The sequence below is a fragment of the Netta rufina genome (genome assembly GCF_964035555.1).
Source record: "Netta rufina genome assembly, chromosome: 1".
NCBI classification, from domain to species: Eukaryota; Metazoa; Chordata; class Aves; order Anseriformes; family Anatidae; genus Netta; species Netta rufina.
The window spans coordinates 162,375,800-162,392,869 of record NC_140123.1 but is presented as its reverse complement, the minus strand read 5'-3'; the positions used below and the strand labels follow the sequence as shown (position 1 = coordinate 162,392,869).

At 37.9% G+C, this 17,070-nt stretch overlaps 1 protein-coding gene across 1 annotated transcript in view; it reads left to right on the top strand.

The window, feature by feature from the left end:
• NUP205 (nucleoporin 205) overlaps window positions 1–17,070 on the top strand; it is a 51,424-nt gene that overhangs the window by 19,725 nt on the left and 14,629 nt on the right. The window contains exons 14-28 of the mRNA XM_084290900.1: window positions 901–951; window positions 1,543–1,752; window positions 2,961–3,060; window positions 4,529–4,666; window positions 5,825–6,014; window positions 6,912–7,032; window positions 7,546–7,627; window positions 8,015–8,179; window positions 10,247–10,371; window positions 11,356–11,470; window positions 12,489–12,638; window positions 13,300–13,374; window positions 14,118–14,275; window positions 15,225–15,305; window positions 16,011–16,202. Of these exons, the coding sequence (XP_084147026.1) occupies window positions 901–951; window positions 1,543–1,752; window positions 2,961–3,060; window positions 4,529–4,666; window positions 5,825–6,014; window positions 6,912–7,032; window positions 7,546–7,627; window positions 8,015–8,179; window positions 10,247–10,371; window positions 11,356–11,470; window positions 12,489–12,638; window positions 13,300–13,374; window positions 14,118–14,275; window positions 15,225–15,305; window positions 16,011–16,202 (1,953 nt within the window). The remainder of the gene's footprint in view (window positions 1–900; window positions 952–1,542; window positions 1,753–2,960; window positions 3,061–4,528; window positions 4,667–5,824; window positions 6,015–6,911; window positions 7,033–7,545; window positions 7,628–8,014; window positions 8,180–10,246; window positions 10,372–11,355; window positions 11,471–12,488; window positions 12,639–13,299; window positions 13,375–14,117; window positions 14,276–15,224; window positions 15,306–16,010; window positions 16,203–17,070) is intronic.

Genomic DNA, 17,070 nt, shown 5'->3' with positions numbered 1-17,070 from the left:
TTAACTTCAGCAAGGCTTTTGACACTGTCTCCCATAACATCCTCATAGACAAGCTCAGGAAGTGCGGCCTAGGGGTGAGTGGACAGTGAGGTGGATTGATAATTGGCTGGATGGCAGAGCTCAGAGGGTTGTGCTCAGTGGTGCAGAGTTTAGTCCCTTCCAACCTCAGCCATTCTGTGATTCTGTAACAGCGTATGTTTGCCAACTTTCACAGCTAGATGGCAAACGTCAGGTGGGTATTAAAAGCCCAGCTTTTAGAAAATTATTTTTTCTCTTTTCTCTTGATTTCAGAGAAAAAAAATAAATATGAATTCTGAAGAAGACTGATATCAAAAATGCTCTCAGCATGGTTAACTCAAAAATCGTAAGGGAGCGGGATTGTTTTATAGTTTGTATTATGGTTCAGACTCATTTCTGGTTTGTCTGGAATAACATGAGGCTTTTGAGCTGCAACTACTGGCTTAGTATTGATCACTAATAAAAAGACACAAGCAAGAATGACATCTTATCATAGTAGTAGTATTTTCAATGCTTACCTTTGCTTCCTAACTGTTGATATTCCCTAAAATGTACTGCTGTAAGAGATAACAAATGTCTTTTCCCTGACCAAAAGATGAAGAAAAATTTAAATGTGAAAGGACTTTTGTTCTTTGTTTTAACCATAAGCATGGTGCAGATCTTTGAGGGTGTAAAGCTAGAAGCATTCAAGTGTACAGTATGTAATCCAGCCTTTCAGACAGACAAAGCTTAGCTTTTTGGCTTTTAAGAGGATATACAATACTGCTACTTACAGCTGCAGAGTGATGAGTGCCTTTTAGTCCTGATAGAAGTGATAGAGATGCACTTTGATTATGTGAAACATATTGTTTGTATGTTTTCTTTTCTCTTTATGTTTTGAAGATACTACAAACTGTGAGAAGTCCAGGCCAGAGACAAGCAATTGGTATTGAGGTAAGGGTTTCTCTGTCCCTAGGTAGCCTTCCTCATCTTCTACAAATGAGTACAGGGAAAACTTGGAGAGGCTGCATCTGCTACTGTATACACGGGAAACCCTGTGAATAGATGCTTTCACAGCTTCCCAATTTACTCTCAGGCCTCTTTGTAATTTCTGGAAAATGTTATTCATTTATGAATCTAGTGCAGCATAGTGCTAGTAGCAGAGCAGTGCCTCAAGTTCCTTATGAATGCTTCATCCCCAGATTTTCCTGTTTGCCTAAGTTGGAGTTACTTTTATTACATCTTAGTGCAGGTCACTTCCATTTTAATAAAAATGGTAAATATAAGCAGCGTACAGTTCAATGCTGAGGCGTATCTCCTATTAACTCAGAAATGAATGAAGAGTATGTTGCTGAACTGAACTGAGAGTAATGTTGCTTCACTGCTTTTGCTTTGTTTGTGATATACAGTGGACAAAAGCATAGCAAAATCAGTACACTGTAAAGTATTTCACAGACGATGCCCTTATCTTATTTGTTCTCACGTGTTTCTTTCTCACTCAAAATCTGTTTTTAATCTTCCTGTGTTCGCTGTCCTCTCGGGAAGGTTGAGCTGAACGAGATTGAGTCCCGATGTGAGGAATATCCTTTAACCCGTGCCTTCTGTCGACTCATCAGCACGCTAGTGGAGAGTTCGTTCCCCTCTAACTTGGGAGCAGGTCTCCGCCCGCCAGGCTTTGATCCCTATCTCCAGTTCCTCAGGGACTCTGTGTTTCTCCGATTCCGCACCAGAGCTTACAGGAGAGCTGCTGAAAAAGTAATAATTGCTTGAAAATCTTTTATTTTATTTTATTTTTTTTGTATGCACTGGTTAAAATAATTTGAGATCACTGATGCAGCTTAGGTCTGTTTGGAAAGCTGTAGCATATACAAGTTTGATGCAGGAGAGATAACCTGGGTCCTCGCAGAGTGCTTTGATTCTGTAAACAGGTAATTTTTCAACTAACGTGTCAACAGGATCTATGGACTACTTCTAAGGAGCCTGTATAAAGTAACTAAGAAAAATAAGAGTTTATATGATAGCAAATACAGATTTATAAATACAGGATTCTGCAACTCTACTGCAAAAATGTTAAAGATGTAGAAAAAGAAGAAACAGAAAGTCATTGCCTTATGATAAAGCTAAATGTTTCTGACAGTGATTGTTTCTGAAAAAGCCAAGAAGGGAAGGGATAAGAGTTATACTGAACCTGGCACTGTGAGTAGTCTATTGCTAGGGACAGACCTTCAGCTACCTAAAAGAGCAGGCTGCTCATAAAGGTAGCGTTTTTATACGTAGATATAGATAGAGATGAATTAGGCAAACTCGATCCCCAGAAATCCGTGGTTCTGGATGGGATACACCCATGAGTGCTGAGGGAGTTGGCTGATGTTAATGCTAAGCCACTCTCCATCATCTTTGAAAGGTTGTGGAGAACAGGGGAGGTGCCAGAGGACTGGAAGAAAGCCAGTGTCACTCCACTCCAGCCTTCAGAAAGGGTAAGATGGGAGGACCCAGGAAACTCCAGGCCAGCTAGCCTCACCTCCATCCCTGGAAAGGTGATGGAGCAGCTCATCCTGGATGTCATCTCTAAGCATGTGGAGGATAAGAAGGTGATCAGGAGTAGTCAGCATGGATTCACCAAGGGGAAGTCATGCTTAACCAATCTGATAGCCTTCTGTGATGGGATGACTGGCTGGATAGAGATGAGGAGAGAACAGTGGCTGTTGTCTAGCTCCAAAATAGACAAAATAGACAAATCTGTTTTAGTGTTCCATTTTAATTTGAAAAGGAAGCTTGGCAATTCAAATTATTTGTTGTGATAGATTAAAAAGTGTTGTGGGATAGTACTTTAGACAGTCATGCCATACATCTGAGCAGTATTTCATTGCAGTGACTTTTGCATTCTTTGTCATCCTTGTCTTGTTGCTGCAGTATCAGTCATATTCCATATGTGATTTTTCTTCATTTTGTGATTATCACAGTGGGAAGTAGCTGAGGTTGTTCTGGAAGTGTTTTACAAATTGCTGCGAGACTACGAACCTCAGCTCGAAGACTTCGTGGACCAATATGTGGAGTTACAAGGTTAACTTGTTCATTCACTGACATTCATTCTGACAAACAGAGCTGGAACTTACTTTGATCTCTTGCCTCTGTCTTGTGATCCTGTTTAATATGGCAAGTAAGCAGGCAAAAAGCTAGGTCAGAGCAATGAGATAGGAAGACAATCAAAAAATGTTCACATACTATGAAGAGCTATGCTGTCAATTCAGTAGAGTTTGCTATCAGCAGTTTCCAGCTTCTCACGCTCTACTAGGAGAATTTGTGTTTCTCTTGAATTGCTGATTTGGTTAAAAACAGTATATGACGCTTGAATGGTTGTCCAGAATTAATAAGACCACAGTAAATGGCTATTGCCTTATTATAAGGCTTATGTGAACTGTGTTTGGGCTGCAGATTGTTTTTGATACAAAGTTTCTTAACATTGAATGCCAGCCTGGTGCTTCATGATTTCCTGTAGCAGTAGAGAGCTGTCAGAATCACTTCAGAAGGGAGCAGCAACTTTAAGACACTCACAGATTTTGGCAAGCTCACTGGAGAGGTTTCTGTGTCCTGTCCTTTAACAAACAGTTTTTAGCATTGAATTGTCTTGAACAATCTCTGTTAGCTCATTCCCATCCTCAGCTAATGCTTCAGCTCGTGTGGTTATTTGTGGGTTATGTGATATATTGGACAAATGGATTAAAAACAATTTTTCTGACTAGATCTGTTTCTTGAACTGATTCGCTGTGTCTACAGTGAAATGGCATGTCTATTGACATGTTAAGGGGAAGCACAAACACAAAATAATGGAAAAAGGAGAGAGGGAAAGGGTTTGTTTGAGCTGTCTTTGATGTCAAAAGAATCTGCACCTTCATTCTCATTTGCCTATTAAGAAATGATTCTGACTGCTCTCTTGCTGCCCCCCCCTCCCCCCCCCCCCCAATTTACTAGGAGCCTAGATAAAACAGAAACATTAGTCTTGAGTTTTGCTTTTCTTTTGTTTTATTTAGGGTCTTTGTGTTCCAGGCTAGTAGTTTCATTTTGGCATGTGTTGTTGTAGCAGACATGCAAGTATTTGTGTACTGTGAGCATCAGTGTTTCAGCTTTGGTTTCTGGAAATGCTTTTCTCCCTCGTGTCGGTTTTGGGGAATGTAAACTTTTTTCAGTTATTTTTCAGTCACACGAAACCATTTAGTATAGCTCCAATGTGGTTTAGAGTCCTATCGTTGATTTGAATTCAAGGCCAGATAAACCTAGGGAGACTCTAATGATTTAAAGTTGAAACTGTGCTAGTAGATTCTGAAAAGTAATGGTAACTGCTGTTACTGCTCTCTGCAAACTTTCTAAGCTACCTGGATAGCTTATGCGTGGACAAAAACTGTGAAGACTTTCTATGCAGTATGTTTTGTCAATTTAGATGTTGCTTATAGCAACAGGGACTGCTGTTTTCCAACTCAGGCTAGCTAAGTCTTTTCTATTTGATAATTTTTGTTTGTTTGTTTGTTTTTAGGAGAAGAAATAATAGCATATAAACCACCTGGGTTCAACTTGATGTATCATCTATTGAATGAGTCCCCAATGCTGGAACTGGCCCTTAGTTTGCTGGAAGAAGGAGTTAAGCAGCTTGATACTTATGCTCCATTTCCTGGTATGTGCCTCGAATTTATTTTTCAGGTGAAGTTAAAAAGCATACAAAGTGGGATTTAAAGCTGACGTTTCACGTATCTTCAACTTGATTTTGTTTTTCTGGCATATCTAAATTGTGTCATAAGTTTGCTGATGACACCAAACTTGGAGGAGTTGTGGACTCAAATGAGGGCGTAAAGGCCTTGCAGAGGGATCTGGACAGGTTGGAGAGCTCGGCGATCACCAACCGCATGAAGTTCAATAAGAGCAAGTGCCGGGTCCTGCACCTGGGACGGGGAAGCCCTGGCTGCATGTACAGACTGGGCGATGAGACGCTGGAGAGCAGCCTAGAAGAGAGGGATCTGGGGGTCGTGGTAGACAGCAAGTTGAATATGAGCCAGCAGTGTGCCCTGGCAGCCAGGAGGGCCAACCGTGTCCTGGGGTGCATCAAGCACGGCATCGCTAGTAGGTCAAGGGAGGTGATTGTCCCGCTCTACTCTGCGCTGGTGCGGCCTCACCTCGAGTACTGTGTGCAGTTCTGGGCACCACAGTATAAAAAGGACATGAAACTGTTGGAAAGTGTCCAGAGGAGGGCTACGAAGATGGTGAAAGGCCTGGAGGGGAAGACGTACGAGGAACGGCTGAGGTCACTGGGCCTGTTCAGCCTGGAGAAGAGGAGGCTGAGGGGAGACCTCATCACAGCCTACAACTTCCTCGTAAGGGGGTGTCGAGAGGCAGGAGACCTTTTCTCCATTAACACCAGTGACAGGACCCGCGGGAACGGGGTTAAGCTGAGGCAGGGGAAATTTAGGCTGGACGTCAGGAGGGGGTTCTTCACAGAGAGGGTGGTTGCACACTGGAACAGGCTCCCCAGGGAAGTGGTCACTGCACTGAGCCTGTCTGAATTTAAGAAGAGATTGGACTGTGAACTTAGGCACATGGTCTGAACTTTTGGGTAGACCTGTGCGGTGTCAAGAGTTGGACTTGATGATCCTTAAGGGTCCCTTCCAACTCAGGATATTCTATGATTCTATGTGTTTTGTGGGTAATTTTCCTAGCAGTAAATAACTGACAAATTCTTTCTTGGTATAAGACACGGTGAACGAGGTTTATGAACATGGCCTATTTTAATTGATCCTTTCTTTTTCTTATGGTTCTTTATTGTTTGTGTACTGCACAGGGAAGAAGCATTTAGAGAAAGCAGTACAATATTGCCTTGCACTTCTAAACTTGACCCTGCAGAAGGAGAATCTTTTTATGGATCTGTTGCGGGAGAGCCATCTTTCCCTTATTGTCACACCGCTGGAGCAGCTGCTTCAAGGAATCAATCCTCGCACTAAAAAGGCAGATCATGTGGTGAATATTGCAAGGTATGTGCAAAGTACTGAGAAGGGAGGACTTTTGGAGGCACAGAAGTGATTGGATCCTGGTCCTTTGATTTTAACAGCCAGCAGTGCTTCTCAAGATTTGGAATCCGCCTTTATATATATATATATTTTTTTTTTCTCTTACGATTTGCCTTATGTGCAATGATTTCTTGGGATATAATTTTCAGTTTGTCACAGTTGGAATGTTTTACTTAGAGTAGGAGACAATCAGAAACCTCTTTTGGCTGCTGTTGTCCATTTAAACATCTTACAGTGTTATTTGTTAGTTTCTATATTAAAAGTATCAAGCTAACAATCTGTAACACTGATTTTTACTGATTTACAGTTTTATTTTATAATGACTTTACAGACAAAACAACACTGCTTTTTTATTCAGTGAGATTCTGAGAAATCAAGATCTCTGTATATTTTTTCTTTCATTTGCTATATTACTTTTTTTACATAACTATAGCTAATAGTTAAAAAAAAGCCACGCGCCTTTTAAGATACTTTAAATTAATTATTATTATTATTTTTTTTAATCTTGCCTATTTTGGGTGTATGTAGTAGTTTATTTTAGATACTTTTGGTTCTTGATGATACTTGCTTCTGTGTGATCCGTGATTTTTTTTTTTAATACTATCTTGCATTGCTTGAGGTGTATTTTGTATAAAAAGAATGCTGAAAATTCTGAGGCTGATTATTAAGACTGCCTGTTAGCCTATACTTCTGATGGAAGAGTGTGAACTGCTTCATGTGGAGTAAAATTTTGTTGTAGTTTTAATGATTTCTTACATAGTTTGTTTTGCAGTTGTTTTAGTACTCCTTCATCTATGCATTACCATGTTGGAATGTTACAGTCCTCAAAAATTTCATTACAATAATCTTGTATTTTTAAAGGTATCTTTATCATGGAAACAGCAATCCTGAACTGGCTTTTGAAAGTGCCAAGATTTTGTGCTGTATTTCTTACAATTCCAACATCCAGATAAAGCTAGTTGGTGATTTCACACATGATCAGGTAAGTGCCATTTTATTTGAATTTGGAAAGACAAAGTGTTGGAGAAATACTGGTGCTCTGTAATGTTACTTTAAAAGCTATGTTTCTAGATCAAGTACATTAAAGCAATATTTTATCTTATCTCTACCTATCCCCAAAAAGTTTTTTACTGTGGCATTGTGAAAAGTGACTACTTCATTAATTGATGAAAAGCAAAACCATGAATGCTTTGGAAGAAGAGAAAAGAGATACTTCTTTGAGATACTGAGACTTTTTCTTGACTTCATAGTGTTCAGCCTCTGAGGATAATTTAGCATATGTAACACAACAGTAGATTTCTTTTTTTTTTCTTTTCTATTCAGTGGCTCTCTGCTAACCTATGCTTAGCATATACTCTCCATGCTTAGTGACTAGGTTACTAGGTTAATTTTTGTCTAGACCTTGTGTCAACCTATATGGAAGGAAGTTTGAAAGGTATTGTTTTTAATACTGTTAAAATCCCCTTCATTTTCATCCTTCCGTTGCTGAATACAGAGTATTAGCCAGAAGCTGATGGCTGGGTTTGTGGAATGTTTGGACAATGAAGATGCAGAAGAATTAATTAATCCAGATGAGGGTATGTAAAAGATTTCTTATATGACTTGCACTTATCTTTTGCATAGAATAAAATTAATGAAAGAAGAGGCTTTTAAGTCAAAAAAACCTTTTCTGTGTTGTGTTCTGTAGAGACACACCCTTAACAAAAGGAAAAGCATTGATGTCTTGTTAAGATACATCCACAGTATGATGAGACAGCTATAAATGGAGTGTTTTCAAAAGAGGAGCATTTAAATTGCTCTGGATGTGTTATTCAGAGCAGTAATTTGACACTTTGGTCTTGTATTCCTCTATACTAATATAAACTGATGGTTTGCATTTATTGCATTTAATCTGAAGGATCTGAAGATTATTCATTTAAACCAATTGCTTTACTTCATTGTTCACCTAATCTTTTTTAATCAAGAGCTGGAGCCTGAAAAGCAGCGGGCACGCATCCATCATGAGACAAGGATCCATATTCTGAATCTCCTTATCACCTCTCTTGAATGTAGTCCTCCCAGCCTTGCGCTGTATCTCTTGGGATATGAGCTCAAGAAACCTGTCAGCACCACAAATCTGCAAGACCCAGGTATGAAGACGAAAAGTTGATCTTGCATTCAGTTCTTGTACCACCAACACTGAGAATATCTATCAGAAAATGCACGGGGAGACCCAGTTCCTCTGAATGTTAAGAAGAAGAAAACAGGCCTTGTTCTAATCCTTAAAATCTGTATTCAGAGATAAGATGAACCTAGGTGCAGTATTTTAAACTGCTTTAGAATTTGATCCTTTGTCTAAGTTGGATTTTGGAATGGACTTGAAATTAGAGTTCTGGGAGAAAATGATAATTTTGAAGAGAAGTATAAATTTATTTACTGTTCACATGCATTGCGGTTGTCAGCAATACAAAAAAACTGATTTGGTGATCCAGGAAGTCCCTATGTGTGACAAGACTTTGAACAAGTTATACAACTTGAGTGCTCTTCTGCCCCTCCTCAAACTCCCATTTAAGATTGATTATCAAGTAGGAAAACAGTCTGGCTGTTTAACAGTGTAGAAGAAAACCTAACAGAAGATATATGTATACATATATATGCATATATGGCATTTCAGATACTTCTAGAATTGCCAAAGATAGTGAGTTAGTCTGTCTTGAACTTGAGCAAGTTCAGAAGAGATGGTTGGGGCTGGAGCAGTCAGCTTATGAGGAGAGGTTGAGAGAATGGGACTTCTTCAGCATGGAAAAGAGAAGGTTTGGGGGAACCCAAAGGTTTGGGCATAAACTGAAAAGAGGCTCTGAGCAAATATGGAAGAAACTTCTGCAGAGTGAGGAAGGTGAAGCAGGGGAATGGGTTGGCTGGAGAGGACATACAGTCTTCATGCTTGGAGGTTTGTTGAGATCCAGCTGTATAAAGCTATGAGCTTTATCCTGTCTGCTGTCATAGCTGACTCTACTTTGAGCAGTAGGTTGTAGTAGAGATTTCTTGGAGTCCCTTCATATCTGAAGTACAGGATTCTTTCTCTGGTATTTTAAGGAATGTTTCATATGAACACGTTGGGATCAACAGATTTAATTTTTTAGCTATTTATAGAAGCCTATTTCTTATGATCTTTGGGTCAGATGCTTTGCTCCCAGCAGATTTTGGTTGTTTATGGTTGTTTCTAGTTCTAAATGAATGGTAGGTAGGACCTGAATTTCATTTGGAAAAAAAAGTCTGAGTTATTTTATGTCTCAGAAAGGCACAGAAAGACACCAGCCTCTTTTTTATCTGGAAAGTAACTTACTATGGCAGACCATGTTTTGCACATTTTGAAATTCTGTACCTAAAGAATATGGATAATTGATCTGCAAGCATACAATTTTAGAGGGTATCATAAGTCAGATCAGTAATAGGAGACTGTCTTTGTCTCCAGGCTGTGAGAGATCCTTGCAGGCTGCTTTGAATTATCCCATTAATAATGTGAAGAAAGAATGACCGTAAGCTATATGCCTAGGAATAATAATTTCCTACTAAAGCATAAATGATGTGGGTCCAAACAGAGACAATTATTTCCCCTGTAAGAATGGTGGTTGTTGATGCATTCACTGCTTAAGGGCATCTTGCTTGGTGGATTAAAGTAATAATTGGATAAAGGATGGATGCAAAGTGACAGAATTTTTGCTTCAGTCTTAAAGTCTTTTTTCCTTTTCCTCTTGGTTGCAGTGTTAGGTGCCTCTAGGAGAGTTATTGAACAATTGCGGTCATTTTGTGACTAAATACAGAGATTTAAAACTCACATTTGAAATTGGCAAATGAGTATTCAATTAAAGTGTAGGACTGAGAATCCAAATTTTCATTTGGTTGATGCAGAATATTAAAATGCCAATTGGATCTCTTCATATAGAACTGAAGAGAAAATTCTTAAGGAAGTTTTGGTTGCATAATTTGTCTTCTTTCTGCAGAGTGCCTACAGATGTTTTAATTTGATTTTTGCTAAAGCAGTTCCTCCCTTTTATTTTAATTGAGAAATCTTTTCTGGATGTTTTCACTGCTGCTCTGTGGAGCAGTATGGTGCGGTATAAGGTATCTGAAGCATTTAATTTCTGTGATTCTGTGTTCTAATCTGCATTTATTATGGAGGCAAGTACGTAAGAAATTACTTCTGTATTTTGAAGGTGTTTTGGGTTGTCCACGGACTTGCCTTCATGCTATTTTGAACATACTGGAGAAGGGTACTGAAACAAGGAACGGGCCTACAGCAGTTCAGGAATCTCCTCATCTTGCAGAACTCTGTTACCAGGTATGCAACCTATTTTCTGTTGGCATATATTGAGAGTGAACTTTAAATAAAATTAGCTCCTTCATGGTTGATGAACACAGATGGTGATGATATTGAAAATATTTTTTGGTTTAAGAAAGATCTGTCAGATTTTTTTTATATATTGAACTTTTTCTGATCTACCTTTTCCTATGTAAAAATGTATTATCTTCTAACAACACCGAAACCAAAAAGTCTACACTCGTTACAGAGCTTGGAATTGGGTTGTATTTGTAAAGCTAGCGATCTAAATAGTTTTGGCAAGCCTTTGAGTGTCTTATGGCCATGTGACAAGTTTTTGCTGTTGCTGTTGTTCTTTTTTTGAATATCTGGAACTGCATTTTGCTGACGTAATATGGCAGATAATCGCAAATAAATAAAATAATCTTCTTTATTCTGCAGCAGTGATGTGTGTGTATAAAATATAGTGAGAGGGAGCAGGCAGGGAAGATGGCTGGATTTGACGTGTGCAAAGTTAGTTGTTGTTTGGCCTTAAATCACACACCTTTATTGTGTGGGTAATCTGTGACATCTACAAAGTATTTTAAATATAAGTAGAAAAAAGTAGAATTAAAAGTAGAAGAGGCCATACTGTAGAAGAGGAAAAAGATGAAGATGATGTTTCCTGTCTTGGTGAACCTGCAGAGTAAAAAGAAAGATGCTTTTCTTTTAAGTAAAGTGAACAAACTGAAAGGGTTATAGAGTCATGTTGTGGGTGGGTAGTTGCTGTAGATGCCTGCATGCCGATAGTCCTTCAAATTGTAATTTGATATATGTTATAAACAATATGTTGTGCTTTGGAGCAGGCTGCTGGAAAACTTACTGAAAATACAGGTAATAATACTGTTTGAGCATTAAAACAGAGTTATGCTTCTTTTGCTTTGGTGTTTTTGCTTTGGTGGTTTTGTTTTGTTTGTTTCTTGTGAAATAAACTCCATATGAGTATCTACTGTTTTTGATTTTCAGGTGATCTATCAGTTGTGCGCATGTGCTGACACCTCGGGCCCAACTATGAGATACCTCAGGACCAGTCAGGATTTCTTATTCACTCAGCTGCAGTATTTGCCATTTTCTACCAGAGGTAACTTTTGTCCTTAGCTAAGGACAAAAAATTCAATGTCTCCTTTGTGTCTTTAGCAGTCCCAGAGGAAAGATAGATACATAGCATGATTAGATTGAATTAATTGCTGCCTCTTTGCTAATCTTTTAGTTCTAATATTATTGAACTCTTCCTGCTTAGGTAGTTCATATTGTTTTGAAGAACTCTTGTAAAAGAGCTTGTTAGTTTTGGAGCATATCCAGTCTCCAGAAGCAAATCCTTACCTATCTTTTAATTATTGTTGTAGTTTTGTTAGATTTTGCTACAGCAAAAAAAGGCATATTTTGGAAAAGATGCTATGCGGAACGGGAGGGAGTAGAAGGCTGGTGGTTATAACCACTTCTATCTTCTCTTCCTTGAAATAAGGATCTGGAGATTTTATTTGGTGCTGATGTTAGTTATGAAGTGAATGGATTTGTTTTAATGTTTAAGACCAGCATTTCAAAGGCAGGCGTCTTAAAACTGCATAAGTGTACATACTGGGTTTGTCAGATGCTAGACCACCAGTACTTTGATGACAGTAGTCTTAACCTTCAAGTGCACATATCCAGAATGGGGGAAGTATTTTAGATGATCTCTTACGTTAACTTAAGAATGGAAATGAGATTCATATAGAATACAAAAATCCTTGAAGACTCAGGTTCAAGCCTTAACACCTAAAAAGCAAAGTGATAGCTCACAAGGGGTAAATGTCTGATGATTTTCACTGAAATGATAATAGATCTTACTTGCTCATAGGTTCTCCACAATGATTTTGAGTACATCCAGATTTTTTTGTATGTACATATTCTTAAATCCATGCCTGTGTATGAGTCTTTCAAAACATTCACGTGCATTGAATGGCATTTGTTAGATCCCTTAGTCTTTTTATGAACAAATGGTGAACAATTCATAAGTAATGATAGGTTCTAGAAGCTTTCTCAAATGAAGAAATGCTTTCCTTGGAGTAAGTAGTATTATTTATGTTCAGTTTTATAAGAATTTTCTTATCTCCACGCAGAGCATGAGATTTCAACACTGAACCAAATGTCCTGGTTGATGAAAACCGCAGCGATAGAAATGCGAGTGACATCGCTGAACCGCCAGCGCTCCCATACACAGAGACTGCTGCATCTGCTGCTGGATGACATGCCTGTGAAACCCTACTTGGGTAAGAAGAATTTGCTGTGATGACACATGGCATGACATGTGTCTGTGCCCTCTCAAAACGCGTGTGTATGCCAAATGCCTCTAGACAGGTGTAGAAGCCACACATGTGGACACCAAATGCCTCCAGGCACTTGTATAAGCCGCAGGACTCACCATGTGTGAACAAGCATGTTGGGCAGATGCTTGAATATGTGTGACCATGCCTGCGCTTAAGTGTCCAAAAGTGTTTTTGATGCACACATGTGAACACACATGTGCTTGTCAGTGTTGTTCAAACATGGTTTTGGATGACACATCGGAAGATGTGTGAACACGTTTGTGCTTGTCAATGTACCCATACAACTTCAAGCTATACATGTAAATACAAACGAACACACATGTGCCCACCAATAGCCTCCACATGTATTTTTGGGCAACATGTGAGAACACACATGTACATGCTAAAGGTTTCCACACATTCTCAGGGAATATAGTTGAACACATGTTAATAGATGTGTGCACACCGAATGCTTCCACATGTGTATTCAGGCAACGCATGAGAACATATCTGCATGCCACAGGTCTCCACACATTTTGGGGCAACGCAGATGAACGTGTGTATGTCAGTATTGATAAAGTAGGTGGTATTTATTTATTATTTCTTTTGGTTATTTATGCTTCAGGTGATGGTGAAGGCGGGATAGAAGATGAAAGTCGGTCTGTCAGTGGATTTCTCCACTTTGATACTGCCTCTAAAGGTAAACTCTCTGGGCATTGATTATTTCTCTGTAAAAATTTTCTGTTCCTGAATTTGGGGGCTGCTTCTAGAAGGGACACTGAAAAATGAAATAATAGGCTTTCAAAACAGCAGCAATACATGAAATAATTTTATTTAGTGTGGACAAAATGAATTTCAGAACCTCGACATAGTTGGTTGGAGAGTGGAAAATATTGGACTCAGAAGGAAGGTAGAGTATTCTGTATTTAAGTATCTGTGGAAGGGTGAAATGGGAGGTGGTAGTCTGTAAATTTCCTGGGAACAGGAAGAACAGTGAGACTGTTGCTTAAACTGAATGTGTTTGTTTATTTGTGGCAAAGAATATAAATACCAAGCAATTGACCTTAGATTTCTTACTACGTATTAAAGTTTCAGCAAAAGACTGCATGGTTCTCCTTGAAAACCAGCCTGTTTTTTAAGAGACAAAATTTAGAGTCTTGTAGTAGTGAGTTGGATTAAATGTATACATAAAAAGAGAATAATAGAAAACAACAGAGTTAAGAATTTAAGGCTCTAGAAAATGTTTTTAAGTGCCTTCTAGAGATCATTTGCGTTTTTTGAAGATTTAATGTTCCCTTTTGAAACTTCACACATTATGATTTGAATTTTCAAAGGTAAGCTTTTCATAGGCTCCCATTTGCAATCTTTTTCTTAATCTTTTTTTCTTCTTTTTTATCTCCCTGTTATATTTTGGACTACAATCTGAATTGATTACTCTTCCAGTACGCAGGAAGATCTTAAGTATTCTGGATTCAATTGACTTCAGCCAGGACATTCCAGAGCCTTTGCAACTGGATTTTTTTGACCGCACTCAGATTGAGCAAGTCATTGCTAATTGTGAACACAAGAACGCACGTGGGCAAGTGGTCTGCAACGTCAAGGTGCGCAGTAGTTCATGTTCTCAAATTATGTGTGCCATTTATATCTTGATAATCATTTAGTTTTTAAAATCAATTAGTTTATTATTAAGACTTTGAAACTTCTTTTCACATAAAGAATATACCTGTTTCAGATGTTCATAATTTATACAAACTGTGGGTTATTTTTTCTTCTGTATTGCACACACTGATTTCACATTTGCACCTGACAGATATGTTGGTTTAAGACACTTTGAGGAAATATTTTCTGTTTTAATGTTTTTCATATCTCAGAACACCCAAATAATATTGCAGAAAATGACTTCTACCTTATTTCATTGTTCTGCAACCCACAACTGTGTAGTTCTGCATATGTGTGCACAATTATGTACATAGTATAGTTGTGTGGTGCAGTAGTTCTTAAAGGCTTCAGTTAACATAGCATCATATTATGATAAGTAATTGACAAGTATTTAATAAACCTGAAAAAATTGTGGTCCAAAAGACAGTGGACAAAGCAGGAGTGGATAAGAATGGCAAAGCAATCTTGCTGGTGATAGGAAAACAGCTACCCCATATTAGGAACCAGCTATTCTGTATTACAAAATATGTTTTAGTCTTGAGAGGAGACAAACCCTTAATTCTGTACAAGAAGACTATAGTGGAGGTTGAAGAGAAGGGAGAGTGGTGATGTGTTAGAAGAACTGATGAAAGAACATAACTTTGGAACAGAAGGAAATGAAGGAGTGCAAAAAACAGGAAGGGCAGTAAGCAAGAAGAGGTTGGACAGCTCCCAAAAGCAGTTAAAGAATGAAATATGGAAGAAATTGAGAAAATAAATGAAACTTGAATCTTGTTAGTATTTTAGTTGCATCTGTTGCTATGTAGCTACCTCCTTTTAGAAGACAAATATGTCTTTCTCCTGATTAAAGTTTTTTTTTTTTTTTTTTTTTTAATTCCTTTTCAATTTCAGCATCTACACAGAGTTCTGGTTGCAGAAGTCAATGCCCTTCAAGGAATGGCAGCAATCGGTCAGAGACCTTTACTTATGGAAGTAAGTATAGAAAAAATAAATTACTGTTGTTCTTGGTGGATATCATAAACCATCAAGCAGTAAGCTTTACCATGAAAACTTGCAGATTTGAGTCCTGAAATTTGAGTTAGTAATTTCTTAAGGGAAAAAAAAAAACAACAAGATATTAATGTTTGATAAGAGAAACTGCTTAACATACTGTTCTACATACAATAGCAGCCAAGTTCATCTTGCCTGTCTCTTGTAGGGGACGACAATTCATTTGTTCTTTCTTCTATACAGCTGTAGTTTCTGTGAACACGGAGGAGCTTAATGCTTAATTATTTTTTGAGATTCTTACCATCTTTTAGTTTTATTTGAAATTGGCTAAGTGGGTTTGAAAATCAAAAGATGGAGAGGTGACTCACACTAAAAATAAGAAAATACACAGTTTTTTCACTGTTGTCTGCTTTGATTTTTAAAGTGTGTATATATATATATTTTTATTTTACTATACACTTGAGACATTCATGGTGAAAAGCCCTTGTGAAAAGCAGCTCAGAATTGGATTGGCATATCTTGTTAAAATGATTAATGGCAGCTTGTTTCTGATAATCAGAAGACCTACCTATTTTTTTCTTCCAAAGGCTATTACTAATAGATTAAAACTTGTAATGTTGAAATCTGTTACTGTCATTAATCTCTTTTAGAGTATTATAACTCAATTCCTTTTTCATGGGTGTTCAGGAGATCAACACTATCCTGCAGTATGTAGTGGAGCGGAATAAGTTGCTACAGTGCCTCCATGCTAAGAGGCATGCTTTAGAATCATGGAGACAGCTGGTGGAAATTATACTCACTGCCTGCCCCCAGGATCTTATACAGGCTGAAGACAGACAACTGATTATCCGTGATCTGTTACAGGATGTGCATGACAAGGTAATGCTCTACTGGAAGCCAACCCTTTCTTTGAGCATTGTTGCTATGTCTTTTTATATGAAAGAGAAACTACTCTTCAAGTAGCATTTTTGACCATAATCAAGAAAAAATTGTCTGCCTTTAGTATTACTTTCAGCTTTTTGATTGCTACTATGCTGAAGTTTGAATGTGCCATTGGGCAGAGGAGATACTCTATATATTTTTGCATAGCTACTGTGATCTGCAAGCCATTTATTGATGAATTTTGAAGACATTTTATTGTAATCTGGTATGATGATGGTCTGGAAAGGGTGGGTGAAAAGGTAACAGCCCATTTGATGAGTAACATAAAAGAAGTCACTGAAGTGATGAAAGCAGACAGTACTGCATTTGCTAATCTATTGCAATTAGATGACACTCTTTAAATCATAACACAGCTTCTTTTGAAAAATTAAAGAAAGTTGAATGAAACATCAGAGTAGAAAAAATAAAGATTTTAAAATTGGAAGGGCTTCTGGGAACGTGACCCTTTGCTTTGTCTTAAAATATTTAAAGTCTGGATCTTTTATTGCAGAAATAGAGTAATAATTTTTGAGACGGACTGGACAGTTATGACTGACTCAGCCATTCTCAAAATTTAATGAAAAATCCTCCTATTGTTTAAGTCAGCTGGGGAATAATTTCTTGTTTTATTGTGAGAGGCATACTGTTTTTAGTTTTGATAGACAAGCTATGTTTTGAGGAATTTATATTAATGAAAATCATCTTTTTTTTGAACAAAAAGTAACCTTTTAGGGTTTGTTTTTGTTTTCATTAGTTTTTAGGTAACTCTTTCAGGAAAATATATTTTTAGTAGAATGTGGGTCTCGTTTTTTATATGAACAAAATT